This window comes from Indicator indicator, chromosome 22, assembly GCF_027791375.1.
Source record: "Indicator indicator isolate 239-I01 chromosome 22, UM_Iind_1.1, whole genome shotgun sequence".
Lineage (NCBI taxonomy): Eukaryota > Metazoa > Chordata > Aves > Piciformes > Indicatoridae > Indicator > Indicator indicator.
Window position 1 is genome coordinate 8720816 of NC_072031.1, and position 15890 is coordinate 8736705.

The 15890-nt window shown below is 47.5% G+C and overlaps 1 protein-coding gene across 1 annotated transcript in view; it reads right to left on the minus strand.

Annotated features, from left to right (window-relative positions):
- Positions 1-13168, minus strand: part of SYT17 (synaptotagmin 17) — a 36463-nt gene extending 23295 nt beyond the window's left edge. The window contains exons 1-5 of the mRNA XM_054391195.1: positions 13154-13168; positions 10069-10086; positions 8550-8698; positions 3398-3546; positions 2366-2985 (exon numbers count right to left, since the gene is read on the minus strand). Of these exons, the coding sequence (XP_054247170.1) occupies positions 2366-2985; positions 3398-3546; positions 8550-8698; positions 10069-10086; positions 13154-13168 (951 nt within the window). The remainder of the gene's footprint in view (positions 1-2365; positions 2986-3397; positions 3547-8549; positions 8699-10068; positions 10087-13153) is intronic.
- Positions 13169-15890: the final 2722 nt, after the last annotated feature.

The window sequence follows — 15890 nt, forward strand, 5'->3', positions numbered from 1 at the left end:
TCTGCATAAATAGTTTATCTTGAATCCTGGTGAAGTAGACAGCACTGCTGAGTACAGCAGCAGCTTTCAATGAAACTTTGGAGGGGGAGGGAGGAGGGGCTGGCTCCACGCCTGGCACACCAAGGCAGAGATGATCTTGTCTAATCAAGTCTTTATTAGCTGTGGAATGAATCCATGTTACTAATAAAGAGATACATAATACAGAGAAGTATTTATCATGCAAAAGCAGGGGGGAGAAGCAAGGCTGCATGGTGTGAATCACAGGCAGATAACAGGATGCAAAGAGGAGAGCTCTGTCCTCAGATACACAACACAGAGCCTGTGCTGAACCCTAATCCAAAAAGAAACGCAAAATCGTTTTAGGTATTTGTAAAAAGAAAAGGGTGCCAGGTAGTGATAGGACTAGGGAGAATGGGAAAAAACAGAAATGGGTAGATTCAGATTGGATGTTAGGAAGAAGTTTTTCACCATGAGGGTGGTGAGACACTGCAACAGGTTGCCCAGGGAGGTGGTAGAAGCCTCATCCCTGGAGGTTTTTAAGGTCAGGCTGGATGTGGCTCCAGGCAACCTGATCTGGTGTGAGGTGCCCCTGCCCATGGCAGGGGGGCTGGAACTAGATGATCCTTGAGGATCCTTCCAACCCTAACAATTCTATATTAAAAAAAAAAAAAAAACAAACACCACCAAACACACCACCAACAACCCCCCCTACAACATTCTGTGAAAAAAGCCCAGGCAGTGAGTGAAGGGAGCCCAGGAACATCTGTCCTTGTCCATTTTCCCTATGATCCACTTCCTACCACAGCCATCCCCACACCCCACTGCCACACTACAAAGCAAAGCAGATCCTACTGCCAGAAACACAAGGCTTACATAAAGACAGGCTCAGTGATCCTAAGTTTTGACTCCGGGACAACTTTCAGAACCTTCCTTTTTGCCTGAACATTGTTCAGGCTAATCTCATAATGCCCCTGCTCCAGCTACAGCCAATCTAGTCTGCTCTCTTGCAGTTACTGAGGTCTTGATCTTACCCCTCAAACACTGCAGAAGGTCTGAGCAAGCACTCAAAGTGCTTTCAGCCCCTCTACACACAGAGCAGAGTCACAGACCCTGCAGCAGCCTTTATCTATAAACACCGCTCAACAAATTTTATTTCCACAAGTGTCTGATCACAAGTTTCCACTTGAAATCAGACTCCTGGACCATTAATCAGCAGTGAGGTCAATGATTTACTGTTCATCTCATCTAATACCTCTGGCTATGCATCCTTTGTGAAAAAAATCAAAGCATTCATTCTTGGATGAGTTCATCTTTGAACTTGGGACCATCCAAGTTCACACAGGATTTTGATTCAGCAAAGGCTCTAAAAATTAGAGACTGCAACCTCAGAGCTGGCAAGGAACTGGGAGAAGCAACCCTGTTAGATGAACCTTGAGTGGCACTCTGGTCCTTAGCTCAAATGCTTGAGATGCTGCTCATGATGTGCTCTTAGTTTGGCTCTTTACAAGGTGCTGTGCCTCTGGCTATGTTGGTGGTAACTGCCAGCAGCAAACCTGGGAACTAACCACTGTCCCTGCTTGCAAAGCTCAGACCTTCCGATTGAACAGCTCTTTTACTGACTGGCAAGCAGGTGGCACTGACCAGGGTCCTTTCCTGAGAAGAGACATGGAAGCACACAGACTCTGTGCATCTTCTCTTCCCATTCCATGGGACAGTTGAATCTAGTTTAAAACACATGCTCAAACACAGAAGCATGCAACATGCCACTTGTATCAGAAAAAAATAAATATAAATCTATGGCAGGTTTATTTCCTTCAGGGGACAGAAAAAAAAAAAAAAGACAGAAATAAATCTACCACTCTCTCACCATTTTTTGCTCATGCATATGCCACAAGTCTGCAGAGATTGTCTTCTATGCACTTTACTGAATCAAATCACTACTGAACTGACACCAGCAGCTCCCCTCGTGTCCGCAGAGCGGAGTCATGTTATCAACCACAGGAGTGCCCCAGACAGGATGGTGTCACTGCAGTGTCTGGGAATGGATGCAGGTCACTGTGGTGACAAGAAAAATATTCCAAAAAGGTGCAGACCTCCAAAGCAGTCTTGAGTTGTTCTCATTAAAGCCGACACAGGATCTTTTGTCATGTCACCTCCTTTGAATATGAAAGGCAGCTCCTTGACCTCACAGGATTAGCTGTAAGACCAGTTACAGGCCCACATTAATTCAACCCAGCAGATGGTGCATTAACGAGATGACAATGACTAATTAGAAACCCCCCTCCATTACCTGCCAACAAGCAAGGGAACCGTGACAAACAGAGTGAGAAAAAAATTGGGGCAACAATCTGACAAGTTCTGTTACCTGAGAACTAGGCACAAGGGCTTTCCACCAGTGTCCGCCTTTCACAAGGTCTACATCGCTCAAGGGCATTGACACCTTGCCAATAACACAGTGGCGTGAGAATTTGTCAAAATCCACTACGGTTAAAAGCAGAGTTCTTCTCTGGGCTTCTAAAAAGGGGATTTCAAATGTGTACCTCTCCTCAAACACCGGGCTCTGCGTTTTGCGTTTCACTCCGGTCTGCTTGGAGTTCTTCTGATCAGGAAGAAGGCAGATCTTCACGTAGGGGTTGGAGTGAGCCATGTCCTGCCTTGACCCGTCGTAGGAAATCGGAGGAGGCAGATCTTTGGCCTCGATGACTCTCACGATCAGGTAGTTATGCAGCAGATCGTACTGCGTGCTGAAGTGCAGCATGCCCAGCTGGTACTTGGATAAGATCTCCTCGTCCGTCAAGGAGTCCATATCGTCGCTAGTGGAGTCGAGAGAGTACAGCCTCGGTTCAAATTTCCTAAAATAGTCATCTGGGGTGTAGGTTTTCCGCAGGACAGTTGGCTGAACTATCTCTTTCTTAGCTCCTATTACTCCAAACTCAATAGGTTTAATGTCAATTAACGGAGAGCTTGGCCTCCTCGACTCTAAACCTAAATGGGAGAAATGCACAAATATGACTGTTAGAAACTCAGCTGAAGCCACTACAGGTGCAAGCTGTGCCTCTTCAGGTACAGCTATTCTGTGTCCGTGCCATGCCCAGCACAGCAGGCTCCCCAATGGGACTTTTCAGCACTACATCACCAACAATTAACAGTACCCTTAGTTACACTGAAGTGCAAGCTCAGCTACATATCCCCCCATAAACACTTTCACCAAGAGCATGCTTCAGCAAGAAAAAACAGAGCTGCCCCCTTCCACTGCCTTCCTGCAGGACAGAAGGAGGTTTTAATCAATGTACCCTCAACTTGACTTGATTCCCTGTCTCAAAGATGAAAGAGCAAGCACTAGAGTTAGCTTTTCCTGCCCACAAGAATTACATTAGTGTTGGAAGGACGACCTTACTTGAAATCCGCCTCGTGAGGCTGTAAGTGGACCGTGATGCATCTGAGGATGACCGCCTTCTGTCAGGGGAAACATCCTGAAGAGTGGGAGGCAGCTCACTGATTGTATTATCAGAGTCTCCATCTTTCTCCTCATTTTGGCTGCTTATCCTGTTATAACAAGAGACCTTTGGGTGAGTCAACCCAGCAAAAGGAGTATATTTAGGAGTAAAATGCGTTCTGGTATTCTGGCTCTAATCTTGGGCTCACATCTCTGGATGCTGTGGGATATCTGCTGATCTATCTGGTAAGCAAAAGGTTGAACAACTCACTTCAGATCTGCATAGGAAACAGATTCTTTATCTCTCTGCTTGTCTTTCAAACACTTATATCATTATTGGAGCACACAGGCACATGTGGCTCAGATCCTCAGAGGCATTATATGTCTTTAAGAAAAAAAAAAAAAAAAAGAAAGAAGAAACAAACCCCTACAAACCATAAACCCCAAGCAGTAGCTTATTGGCCTTAATTCACAGCTACACTTGGGAAGCACAGACTTCACTATGAATGACCCAGCATGGGAAACCACCATGCTCAGACCTCTCAAACCTGCCACACAGCTCTCAGTAAGATGCTGTTTTGCAGGTGCACCACTAAGGTTTCAAATCCCTCTCTTACAAATGCAATTCATTAAGAGTTATTTATTGACATGAATTTTCAACTAACTGGCTGCTTTTCATCCACTTCTATAAACCCAAAGTGATTCCCACCAGAAAGTAATTTTACTGCCCAAGGGTTTTGGTGGGAGCAGGGAAGTTGCCAGGATGTGAATAACAAAGCAAGTTTCCATGAGAGCTGTGGCACCTTTGAGAAGACTGGCATCACAAAGAAGTCCACACATAGGTCTCACTTCAATTTGGTTTTATTTATGTACACATAGTGTTTGTTTTCATATAAAACAATGTTCTGGATAAAAAAAAAAAAAAAAACAAAAACAACACAATGTGTCACAGCCATAGTGGCTCACAAAAGCAGTCCTGACCTCCCAGCCTTGCCTGAAGGAAGAGCCAAAGTAGACAGTAGCAACTACCAGAGATAAAGCCTGCAAGTGCACCTTCAGAGGGGAGCTGGTGGAAATGAAATCACATAATGCTGGGTGATGTGTAGTGTATCATGCCAAATGAGCCTTGTGGTTAACCCATGAGACAGAGCATAAAATAGCAGCAGATCATGAGGAAAGCATCTGTGAAATGAGCAAAGCAAAAAGGAAGGTGAGCTCTGCTCCTGATTCACCCTCCACATGCATGGCCTAGGCATAAATGTAATGTGTTGAATCATTTGCTTCAGTAACCAATGACTTGAGTAGAGCAATAAATACACTCTGCAAAAAGCAGCCAACTTGGAGAAAAGGCCCCCAAATGTAAAAACAAATTTAAACTGGAGATTCTCATCCAAACCCACAAAGTTCACAGCAGGATCCATGCAAATCTCACCAAAGCAGAGTGACACAGCTCATCCACATGAAAAACAAACCAGTCTGTTAATAACCCCAACCAAACCCTGTGCTAAAAGGAGCACACAGTATTTGCACAGCTCCACAGCCCAGATCGTGTGGTTTGACATATCATCACGTACTTGGAACACAAATAGCTTTTTCAGGCAGAAATGAGGGTCTGCACAATCCCAGTAGCATTTGGATGTCCCAGTGTTTGAGAAGCAAATGCACAGAATGAGGAGAAGGCAGAGGGAAAAGGGAATCAGGAAGAGAAGCATTAAGGATGTTCTACAATGGGTAAACGTAATAGTAAGTTAATAACATACAGATGACCTTTAGTAAGGAAATTGCTACTGAGCCACAATAATTTTTCCTCAAATAAATTTTGGCTCTGGTTAAAGCAGCTCTGTTTCTGTTTAATCTGAACCTTTAGGAAGAGGAGTTGCATCCTGATGTCAAATCCAGTCTCACAGAGCTTGTGCTGTTTATCTCTGGGGTTTGTATATAATAGTCCATACCAGGGAGCTCCAACACACACCCTCATTCCCAGACCACTTCTGAAAAGACCAGGATACAAATGCTCCTCATGACACAAGAGGTTATCAGGCATTCAAGTCACTAAGATCACCCTCACTTCAGTAATTTTTTCCTCCTAAGACACCACTGTAAAAAGTTTAGAAAGTGAGAAAAATCAACAATCTCCCCAGAAGGGCTCAAACTTGCAGCTTCAACATCCCCTCCTGAATTTGCAGGACACTAAGGTGTCTCAGGGCTGACAAAGGGAAAAAATACAAGATAGATTATTAAGCACAGGGCATTTGGGTGTTTGTTAGTAGGCCAGTGAAGACCATAACAGCAGTCTTCTGGGTGTGTAGGGCATGGAAGAAGCAAACTGCATTCTGCATTACACCAGTGTCCTGAGCCCATGAAGCAATGGCAAGACTAAAAGATCTCAGCTGAAAACCCAGATCTATTTTAAAATACTTGTGAGCAGGAAATACAATAAAATTGATTTGTTCCCAAACTCAATGCATACATCTAAATGCAAGGCATAGTGATATCAAATCCATCTTCCATGGTGAGGGTTTCCACTGAATCCTAAAGCCACCTTCTCAAAGATAAGGGGGGGGGGGAAGGGCAAGGGGTCACTTAGCATGTACAGATCTCTAAGAACTTAAAAAGCACATCTATTAAACACCTTATTCTGAGACCAACCCCAAACTCTTCCTCTGCTCACACATCTAACTCCAGACATTGTTTCCTACTTCCAAAAACACATGCAGATATTTAAGAGTTTACAACCAACACAGTGAACAATAGAAACCTGAATTGGCTTCTGAATTCTGAGCCAAAGGTTGCATGGGATCATTCCCACCCTAAACCTGTACACACAGAAAGCATGGCCCTCCTACTAATCCTCTTTGTCTTTCAGACTCCTGTTCCTCCACAGGCTCACTTTCTCCCTTCTTTCTTCTCATAACCCTGTCTCCTTTCCCTTCCTTCATCTCATCCTTTGCCCTCCTTACTTGACTCATTCTTGGGTTTCCTCACCAGCTTCCACCTTGGAAGCTTAAAGCATCTCCATCTTCCCTGGCACCAGTCTGGCTCCTTCTCAGCTCAAGAAGAGGAGCCAACAGCCTTTCCAAGCAAGCAAAGCTTGATCTCCAGCTTTCCACCAACATGTGTTAACAGACATCCTTAGAGACCACAGGATTTGCAACAGTGCCAGAGGAGATGGCAGCTTCACTGATACCAAGGCATGGCAGCATCCACACCTTCTCAAAAAGCAAAGCTGCCTCTCTCATGTGTCCTCCTCTTTGGTTCCTGCTGCCCCTCTCAGGTATTATCTCTGGGAACTCATCTTCTTTCAGCACTAGAGCAGAACAGGAAGATCCTAACTACACCAGGATCACACAAAGAGGGGAGGAAATACAGACACATGACCTAGGCTGTGGTCCCAGGGGCTCTACCCAAGGCTACTAGCATGAGTAGGTTCAGCATAAAAAGGCAACATGGTTGAAAAACTGGGTTGTTTTTGTTTTGTTTTGTTTTCCCCCCAGAGTTCCTTTTCTTCTGCTTATGACTAGTCCAGTAAGTTCATTGTAGAGGCTTTCAGATGGAGCAGGACAAGGGGAAAACACCACAGCCATTTTATGAGCCCAAAGGTCTCCATGTTCTCTGCCTGTGGCATAGTCTCCTCATCTGCTATTACCATACACCCATGTTTTGAGATCAGAAGAACAGACCTTCAATCCTTACAATGCCTCTTTGCTGAAGACAGAAGGATCCAGCAGTCAAAAACTACACCATGGGACAATCACTCCACACTCCCAAACACATGATGTCCCTCCTGCCCCTCAGCACACCAGAGAAACTCTGAAGCATCCTTTCACAACAAACCCAGCTAGTTGTTTCTCATGTATGTAACTGTTCCTGCAGCAATCCTTTGACATTCAGTGCTGCAGTCTCATCACTGTGCTCCCCCTTGCACAGTGCTTTCCTATTTAGCATTGATTTTTGTTTCCATTCCCCACTGATTGCAGGTGAATTCACTTCTGTGCACGTATCATACTCTTCAATATGCTGCTCCATATTGAAGACAACACCAACACATCTTGGATATCTCTATTTTCCTTGCTTCAGTATTAATTACCACCCTATTCTACACAGATTCAAAAGAGAAGATAGACAAGACTGTGATTTAAATGTGAGGTAAGTTCTTGCAGCATCAAGACACGGACCCTCCAGATCTGACACAAAATAACAGTAGGTACTCAGAGGAGCAGATAAAATTAACTGAGCGCCTCAGTGCCTGTATACCAACTTCTGAGCATCATATGACACACTAAATAGGCATCTCCTGTGCCACAGCTTCTGAACAAACTGAAGCTGTGCCTATCAAGTCATCTGCTCTCATAGAAGACAGCCCAGCTGACAGAGTAGCCACTAGAAGACAGGTGACCTCTGTTCGTTCCTTTCTTGTTTTCACTAATGCCGCTAAGGGGTCACCTCTGTGCTGCAGATTCCCAAATGAAAGGAAGCAGAACAGAGAAGGCTTCACTGACTCTCTCTGTAATAGATCTGCAAATGCACTAATCAAAGCCCCAGATAAAACCTGGTGCTGCCTCTCTTGTTCTTTAACGATTCGAGAGGAAATCTTGATGAGCACCAAGCTGACGCAGGAGATCAAGTCTTGCCAAATGAAACTTTTAATTAATTTCCCCTTTAGAGCACGTATGGGCTATGCCTTTCGTCTGCCTGTATGATAACCACCTTCATGCTAGGAAAAGAAAATATTCCAAAACGACCTCATGAGGATTTCATCCAAGTTGAAGTGCTCAGAAGGGCAGGTCCATTTGAAGAGGAAATAGGACTGAAGATGAACAGCATCTTTTAGAAAGGGTGCACAGCTCAACCAGTTATCAGCTAGTTTACAAAATCACTTCTGCCTTACCCATTAGAAAAGTGTTTTACAAAGACTAACCTGACTGCCTGATCTAAGAGGGGTGCCCTTTTTCACCTTGCTGTTTGAGCAGCCTAAGCTCCCATCCCCTGCACAAGGTTCCTCCTTTCTCCGTGGTATCCTCCGAATGTCCTATTTACATTCTGTATATATACATTCAGGGCTGAGTAGCCCTGCTCCTGAGGGAAAGCTAGGAAATTGTGCCTCTCAACTTACAGCCAGGCTGGAGTTTGAGCAGGAAAAGGTCCCAGGATTTCAACTTCATCTTCATTTGTTTGACAACAGGTGCAGTCAAAGCACTTCTGACAACAGTTTCTACAAGTCCACCGGCACAGCAAGAGATCCGAGATCCTAGCAAGGAGACCCTGAAGCCATTGGAAACCAAAGTACAAGATTACAACCCATCAATAGCTATTGAAAAATAACATTCAGCTGTATTTATGGTGGCGTTCCTGCAAGAGAACATTAAGAACTATATTTATTTCACCTGTATCAACAGACAAGTGCTATGCAGTTATCAGCCCAGCTACACTGATGTCATAACTAGACAGGAGAAAATAAGCATTCACCACAGGTATTTTCCCCTCTAGCAGCAATGTATTATTATGTAGACTGGCAAGAGGGTGATTTACAAAACACTATGGCACAGCAATATGCTGGAGTGAAAGCATGCTTATTCTTTCACACACATCAACAAACTAATAGATCAGCAAATATACAACAGAAGGAATTAGAAACAGAAGGTAAGGGAAAGCTCTGATTTAATCCATCAAGGGTCTATTTAATTAACACAGCAATCTGAACACATTTCATCCCTGCAGACGTATCAGTAGGTGGTATTTGTATGATCTAAATACATGCAGCATTACAGCCCAAAAACTTGCCACTGTAACAGAAGCACACTATCCTCATGCCTCCCCTATGCTCTTATGATTAATTTAATGAAAAACCTTCAATGACTTTTCTTTTCCCAAAAGTTACTTGACCTAGAAAAGTATTTCATTCCTTAGGTTTCCACTGGCAGCACCACCTGTAACAGTGCTGCTCTGCTGTGACTGCCACAGGGTGTGAGCACCCCATGGGAGGGGTAGCAAGATGCTGTCCCATGTCCACATTATCCCTATATCTTTGTCACCACTTCACAGCTCTGTTTGCTTCAAGAGGAGCAGAAAACAAATCTTAGTCCATTTCCCACCCATACCAGCTCCAACATCTGCAGCTAGTAAGACTCATGAAGCAGCACAAGGGCACTGCTAATAAAGGGCAAAACTCCATGGTCAGAGAGGACACACACAGCTGCAAGAAGAGCACAGTGCCTGCACATCCAGGGTCAAATTGCTTTACAACTGTGTGTGACCTTGAAATGTCCCCAAGAAGCTGAAGGAATAAAGCAAGGGCAATTTTCTCCATAGATAACCCCCAAAAAACTGGCAACTCTTGCAGTATTCACAAATGTGCAGATACAAGGGCATTATGACACCATGCAATGGGGGGGTTCCTCTTAGAAACACAGAGGAGACTCCACAGAACATTGCTCTCTGCTCCAGTAAAACACACAGTTCTTCCCATGAACAAAACCTGAACATTGGGGGAGAAAAAAGATCAAAAGAATCACCAGCCCAAAATGCAGTGCATTACTTATATCTAGGACATCAGCAGAGTCAGAAAATTCAAGACAATCCCCTCAGGATGGAGTGAGGAGACAGAGCAGAGAGTGAATCATCAGATAACTCACCTCATTTATTGGTTCCAACTGTCCTTTTAGACATCCAGGATCAAGCAAAGGGGAGCAAAATGAAAAAGACAAAAACAGGTTAGCAATGCTCTAATAACTTTAAATTTTCTGCCATGACATGCCCTGGCCTGGGATGAGCTTGAATTTCTGAGAAGATAGTACAGTACCTTGGAGATATTAGAGGCAGGAGAGGTCTCCTGAGCAGGCATTGGCTTCTCCTGTTTACAGGCCTTCTCCACTAAGCTCCCTCTGCTCCTCCTTCCCGAGGAACAAACTCCCTAAACCCATCTTGGAGCACAAAAATCCTGCTCATTGTCCCTTGCTAATGGGGTATCAGATGCCACCACTTTTTTTTTTTTTTTCCCCTTTAATAACCTCTCTCTAATTACACCAACTACTGCCAGCAAACCACATCCAAATTATCCAGTTAGATGCCACAGTGGAAAAGAGTCTTTCCTCCAGACTCAGTCCACATCAACAGTTTTGATGCCAACTTGTTAAACCAGCATTTCCAGGCTCAGAATACTCTCCATTACACACACATCACTTGAGGTAGCTGTGCACCTTTGGTCTCATCCTCAGATGTGACTTGAAGAACACAAAAAATAGAAGCACTTAAAACTTGAGTCACACTAAAAACCTGCACTGCATCCACTTTCCCCAAGTCACAGAAAAAAAAAATCTACAGCAAAGAAGAAATCATTGCAAGCCAGCAGTTTATTCCCAAAGCCACCCTGAGAACATTATACTTGATTCACTTTATTCATGGAGATTTAGTAGGTTTTCAGACGCCTGCTGAAATCTCTCTCCCATTGCTTTCCCTTGACAACATTTAAGAGTACCCTAATTGTCCTGGCTGCCTTTTTGTAGGGGGAATCCCTGAACAAAACAAACAACCCACCACACAAAAGAAACAAAAAAAAAAAAAACACCTACCCCACCCACCCACCCACTCTGCTCCACACAGAAATTGGTTTCTAGCTCTATGCTGGTGACAGAGATTAGAGCAGTCCTGTGTAAAGAAGCTGGGATGTAGGAATCGCCTCTAGTTTCAAGAGCTCTCCCACGGATCACATTTGGGCACAAGCCTCCCTTTATAAACTCAGAAACCAGTGTCTGGTGAAAAGGCCACCTCTTGTTAGAAGTAGAGATTAAGAGATTGGAAATGCTGCAGCACAATGTGACAAGACAGTGATTACCAGATACCCACAGACCGACTGTTTAAGAAAACTCTTAAGTGGTTTAAAGGGCTTCATCATTCTTTATTCATGCGATGTTGCAGCCAAAGTGGCAGAGGTTTAGCAAAGCTGCAACGTGAATATTTAAACCGCTCTGAGATGAAGTGGCTGGATCCGTGCCACCCGATGGAACGCTGCAGCACGTGCTGTGTGAAGGAGGGGGCATTTCCTAAGGGCCCGCAGGGCCACACGGTAGGCTCCTGTCGGAAAGCCCTCCTGGTCACAATCAGCCACCGGCGATGTGAAACCGTATTGGAGTGCCACCAGCCCCGAAAGCACACACAGGGGTCCGACAGGCACCTTAATGAAGTGAGTCTGTGACCACCCATAAATCTCCACCAGGAAACAGGAGGAAGGGCAGCAGTAAGAACTGAAGATTATAGTGCATGAGAGTTAAACAAGCAACCTGTGACATCGTGGCTCAAATGCAAGGGCCCATGAAAGGAAAGTAAACACGACAAGCTGTGCTCATCCACCTGGCTCACAGCAAGCTGAAGGGTCGGGGCTGAGGAAGGGCTGAGATTTTGGGAAGGATGCTCTAGCAGGCAGGTTCTGGGGGATCCCAGGGAGGAAAGGTGCTACAATGGACTTAGCACCTCAGGAGAGCTCAGCTCCCGGGGTTGGGAAAGCACCATCGTGCCCCACCACCTTGTTTTCAGTTGGGCAAGCAGGAAACAAACCAGATGTGTGCCTCCAGAGAGAACTAAGCCCTCATGGAGGGCCAACTAACGTTGTCTCCCTGCCGCATCTCTTGTACCCCTGCCTCACACCCAGCCCAGGCCATCTCCACACCCTGCTGCAGAAGCTCGGTCCCCCTACTCTGCCTGGGCCCGTGGAGGGAGCACCTGCTCCGAGTCAGCCGAGCCACCAGTCACAACCGGGTCCAGAGACCAGCAAACAACAGCCCGCCACGGCCGTGTCCCCAGGGATGGTGCAGGAGAGTGGGGTGCCCACTGGTGACAGACCGTGTTGTGCCCCTGCAGTTACATCCCCAAGGAAGGCTCACACGCCACATCACAGTGACCACTGCAGCCTAGGGATGGCGTGATCCCCCGAGCATGACTAATACCACAGGATGGAGATAACGACATGCCCCCGCTGTCCTCCTCCCCATCCGAGCACACCACCTGGCAGACAGAGCGCCAACCCGGCACCACTCGAGATCCCCGCCAGGCGAGGGTCCCCAAAAGCCGCGGCTCTGCCCCGACTGCAGCGAGTCGTGGGCACGGCCGCACTGGAGCGGGGGTCACGGGTGGCGTTGCCAGCGGGTGTCCCCATCAACGCCCCAGCGGGCTCCCTCCGCCGCTGCAAACGCTCCGCTCGGGCTCATCCTGAAACTGGGCGGCAGCCTTCAGAGCTACAGCTGGGAGACAGCTGCTGGGAGCTGCAGGGCCGGGGTTAAACCGGCCCGAAATTCAATCCGCCTCACGCTGCGGCGGGGATGCCAGCTAGGGCATCAGTGACCCCCACACCGCCGGGCTATGCCTAGGCTAGAGGTGCCGATGAAGTCCCCAGCGCTTCGCATCCTGCCCGCGGGGCTTAGCATCCTTCTCCCCGCAAAGTCCTTGTGCGGGCTTGGGCCGGGCGCGCACCCATTCGGGGTTCCCCCGCTGCCCCCGGCTGAGAAAGGAGCGGCCGAGGGCTGCCTGCCCCAGCACCACCTGTCCCTCCCCAGGCGCTGCCGCGAGAACTCCTCCCCAGAACTTAACCCGAAGTTGCGCACCCGCGCCGGGCACGGAGCCGGGGGACCCCGCCGCGGCGCCAGCGCCCGTCCCGCAGACGCCCCAGACCCCACCGCCCCGCCCAGGGACGCGGATCATCCCGGGGTCGCGTCGCTCCGCACCCACCTGGATGTACGCCATCTTCCGCGGGTCGCTCCGCGGGCGCGCACGGCGCCTCCCGCCGCGCCGCTCCCGCCGCTCCACCCGCGCCGCAGTACGCCCCGCGGTGCGGCACCGCCCCGGGCGGGGGGGCGAGGAGCGGCTCCGCGGCCGCGCAGGCACCGCGGGGTCGCCGCAGGACGCGGGGACCCGACGCCCCTCTCGACGGGCCGGGCCGGTAGAATACGCGTGGAGCTTGCGCTCCGAGGGGGCTGGCGGAGGCTCGGAGCGGGCCGGCTCCTGCCCGGCCCTGCCCGCGGAGCGTCCGCGGGCCTGCAACAGGTCCGTTGCAGCGCGGGAGAACACTGACCTCCAGAGGGCCCGGCGCGGAAATTCAGGGCTGGAAACCCCTCCTGGCCCCGGGGACACAGCCCGGGGTGGGAAGCATGGCGCGGCCCCCGGAGAGCGGGAACCGCCGGTGGAAGTAGAGGCGCGCAGGTGGCGGAGCAGTGCGAGAGTGGTGGCCTAGTCTGGTAACATGATTTTTATATCAGCGCTTCCAGGAGTTAGCTGCGTGAGGAGATGCCGTCAACACACCTGAGTTTCAACTCGGATGCAGGTGCTCTGTGAGCTGAACAAAGTTAAAGCACAGACGCCAGCATCTTCCCGAGCTGAGAAGCTGGTGTAAAGAGCAAGCTTGTAGCCCACAGACCACTCTGAGCATCGCTTGGCTTCATGAATCTATGTCTCCGTCCTAGTCCTAGCCAGAGGCAGGGTGGGAGGGGATGTGGTCCCGCAATGGGCAGATCCCAACACGTGGGTGGCTGGACCTGGAGAACTCAAGAGGGAAAATGCTCTTTTGAGGGCAAACTCTTGCTTGGAAAAGGAAAGCACAGAAAAGGTGGAGGTCTAAGGCGTTCCTCTTGAGCACCACCTTGGTACCACAAATTAGAGGCTTCCCAACATGCAATTGTAAACAAAGGCTTCTGCCCTCAGCTTTGGAGGACTCTCCAGATCCACTTCTGGCACCTTCCAGGCACATGGATTTACAGTAAACCCTGGACAGAGGCAGAGGCTTACAGCTCCGCCCAGATGTATGTCAGCAGTTATGTGCTACAGGGCACTTCCCGGACTCACATCAACCCCTTTACATTTCAGTTCACTGTGGTGAATGCTAAGAACACTGGAATGGTGGTCTCTGCTCTGGAGGAGGGGATAGGTACAGCTGCAGATGCTGACCAGCCTAAAAGCACGGGTCAGTACTGCTCCTTGTGCTAAGGAGGGAGCTGCTGAGGCAGGATGACTTTGGAAAGCACTGCTGACCTCCTTTAATGGCCGATTTATGTTCTCATTGAATTCAGTGCAACTCCCGCTGACTTCTGTGGGAAGGACTATACTCTGCATTTAAAAAATAAATTCTCCTTTTGTCCCCAGAGAGGGCAGCTACCACTTTTGGAGAATAATTACCACGGTGGAGATAAGCAGGAAAAAAAACCTGTAAGTACTTACTTCTTTCAGGCAGTTTAAAGCATATGATTAAACCATGGTACAAGCTGTTTGTCAGTTTTTTGCTCTGCAGTTCTTTTTAATTCCACTTCTCTCCAAGTGCTGGGATTTCAAATGCCAGCCTTTACTTTGAATATTGTTGCTCTTTTCATCTTGACTCACAACCGCCTTGATGCAGCTTGCAGTAAATGAACTCAGGGATTTTTATTTGTTTTTCCTTATTACAGCGTCATGGGGTGAGGCTTAAACTTTTCAGACAGATTTTTTTTGTTTTTGACTCCTTAAAGGCAAAATGCTGTGAGTCACAAGAACTGTGGCATGCCTCACTATATAAACATTATGTGCATGTTTGTGCTTACTCCTTTGAAAACGTTTAGGACAGAGAAAGATGAACTGTTGCCTCAGCTGTCACCCACTGGTTTAGTGCCTGGCATATATAAGCATTATGAACCCAAAAAGAGAAGCAAAAGAAGTTTGGGGGGTGGGGGGGGGGTGGCACTATTACTGTTGATTTTTCCATGGAAAAAAATCCTTTCTTCACACTCCCCCCCCCCCCCATGATCTTTAGTAGCAGACTGTAGCACAAAGCCATAAGACAAACGTGCTCCCCTTGCACACACTTGCATTTAAGTGCCTTTCACACTGTTGCTTGAAGGCTTTTGGATTACATTCTCCCAGCACGTCTATTCACTGAGCAAACACAGCTCTAAACCAAAGGCTATGATGGATTTGAAACAGCAGACAGGTGGTTATTGTAAAATCTAATTTCAAATCTGCATATGGCTGATGCTCTGATTAAGCTCTGCTCCCACAGCACTCAGAATAAACAGACCCATTTGACATGATGACAACATAACCTTTGGATGTCCTTTGCAGCGCACACTGTGTCTGATAAGACACATTCCATACTTCCCACATGTAATGGCTGCAATGCAGATGGCGAGGCTTGCAAATGCCAAATTTCTACACAGACAACAAGCAAATTAACACTGCTTTTGCAGAATACAAATTTATGATGGATATCTGTTCTTACTGATGCTAATACTCGTTAGGAACAACAGCAGCTAGCTCCAGACCATGCACTTGAATCCCTACAACCAGCCCAGCCTGTAGTAAAATCTACCTCCAGCACAGCAAATCAGTTCAGCAGCTTTGAAGACAAACCAGAACCAGGAACTAGGGTCTTCCAAACCCTAGTCAGACTTTGAGCTGCTTTGTGCCCTAAAGTTAAGAGAGATGAGCAGTGGGGAAAGAAGAA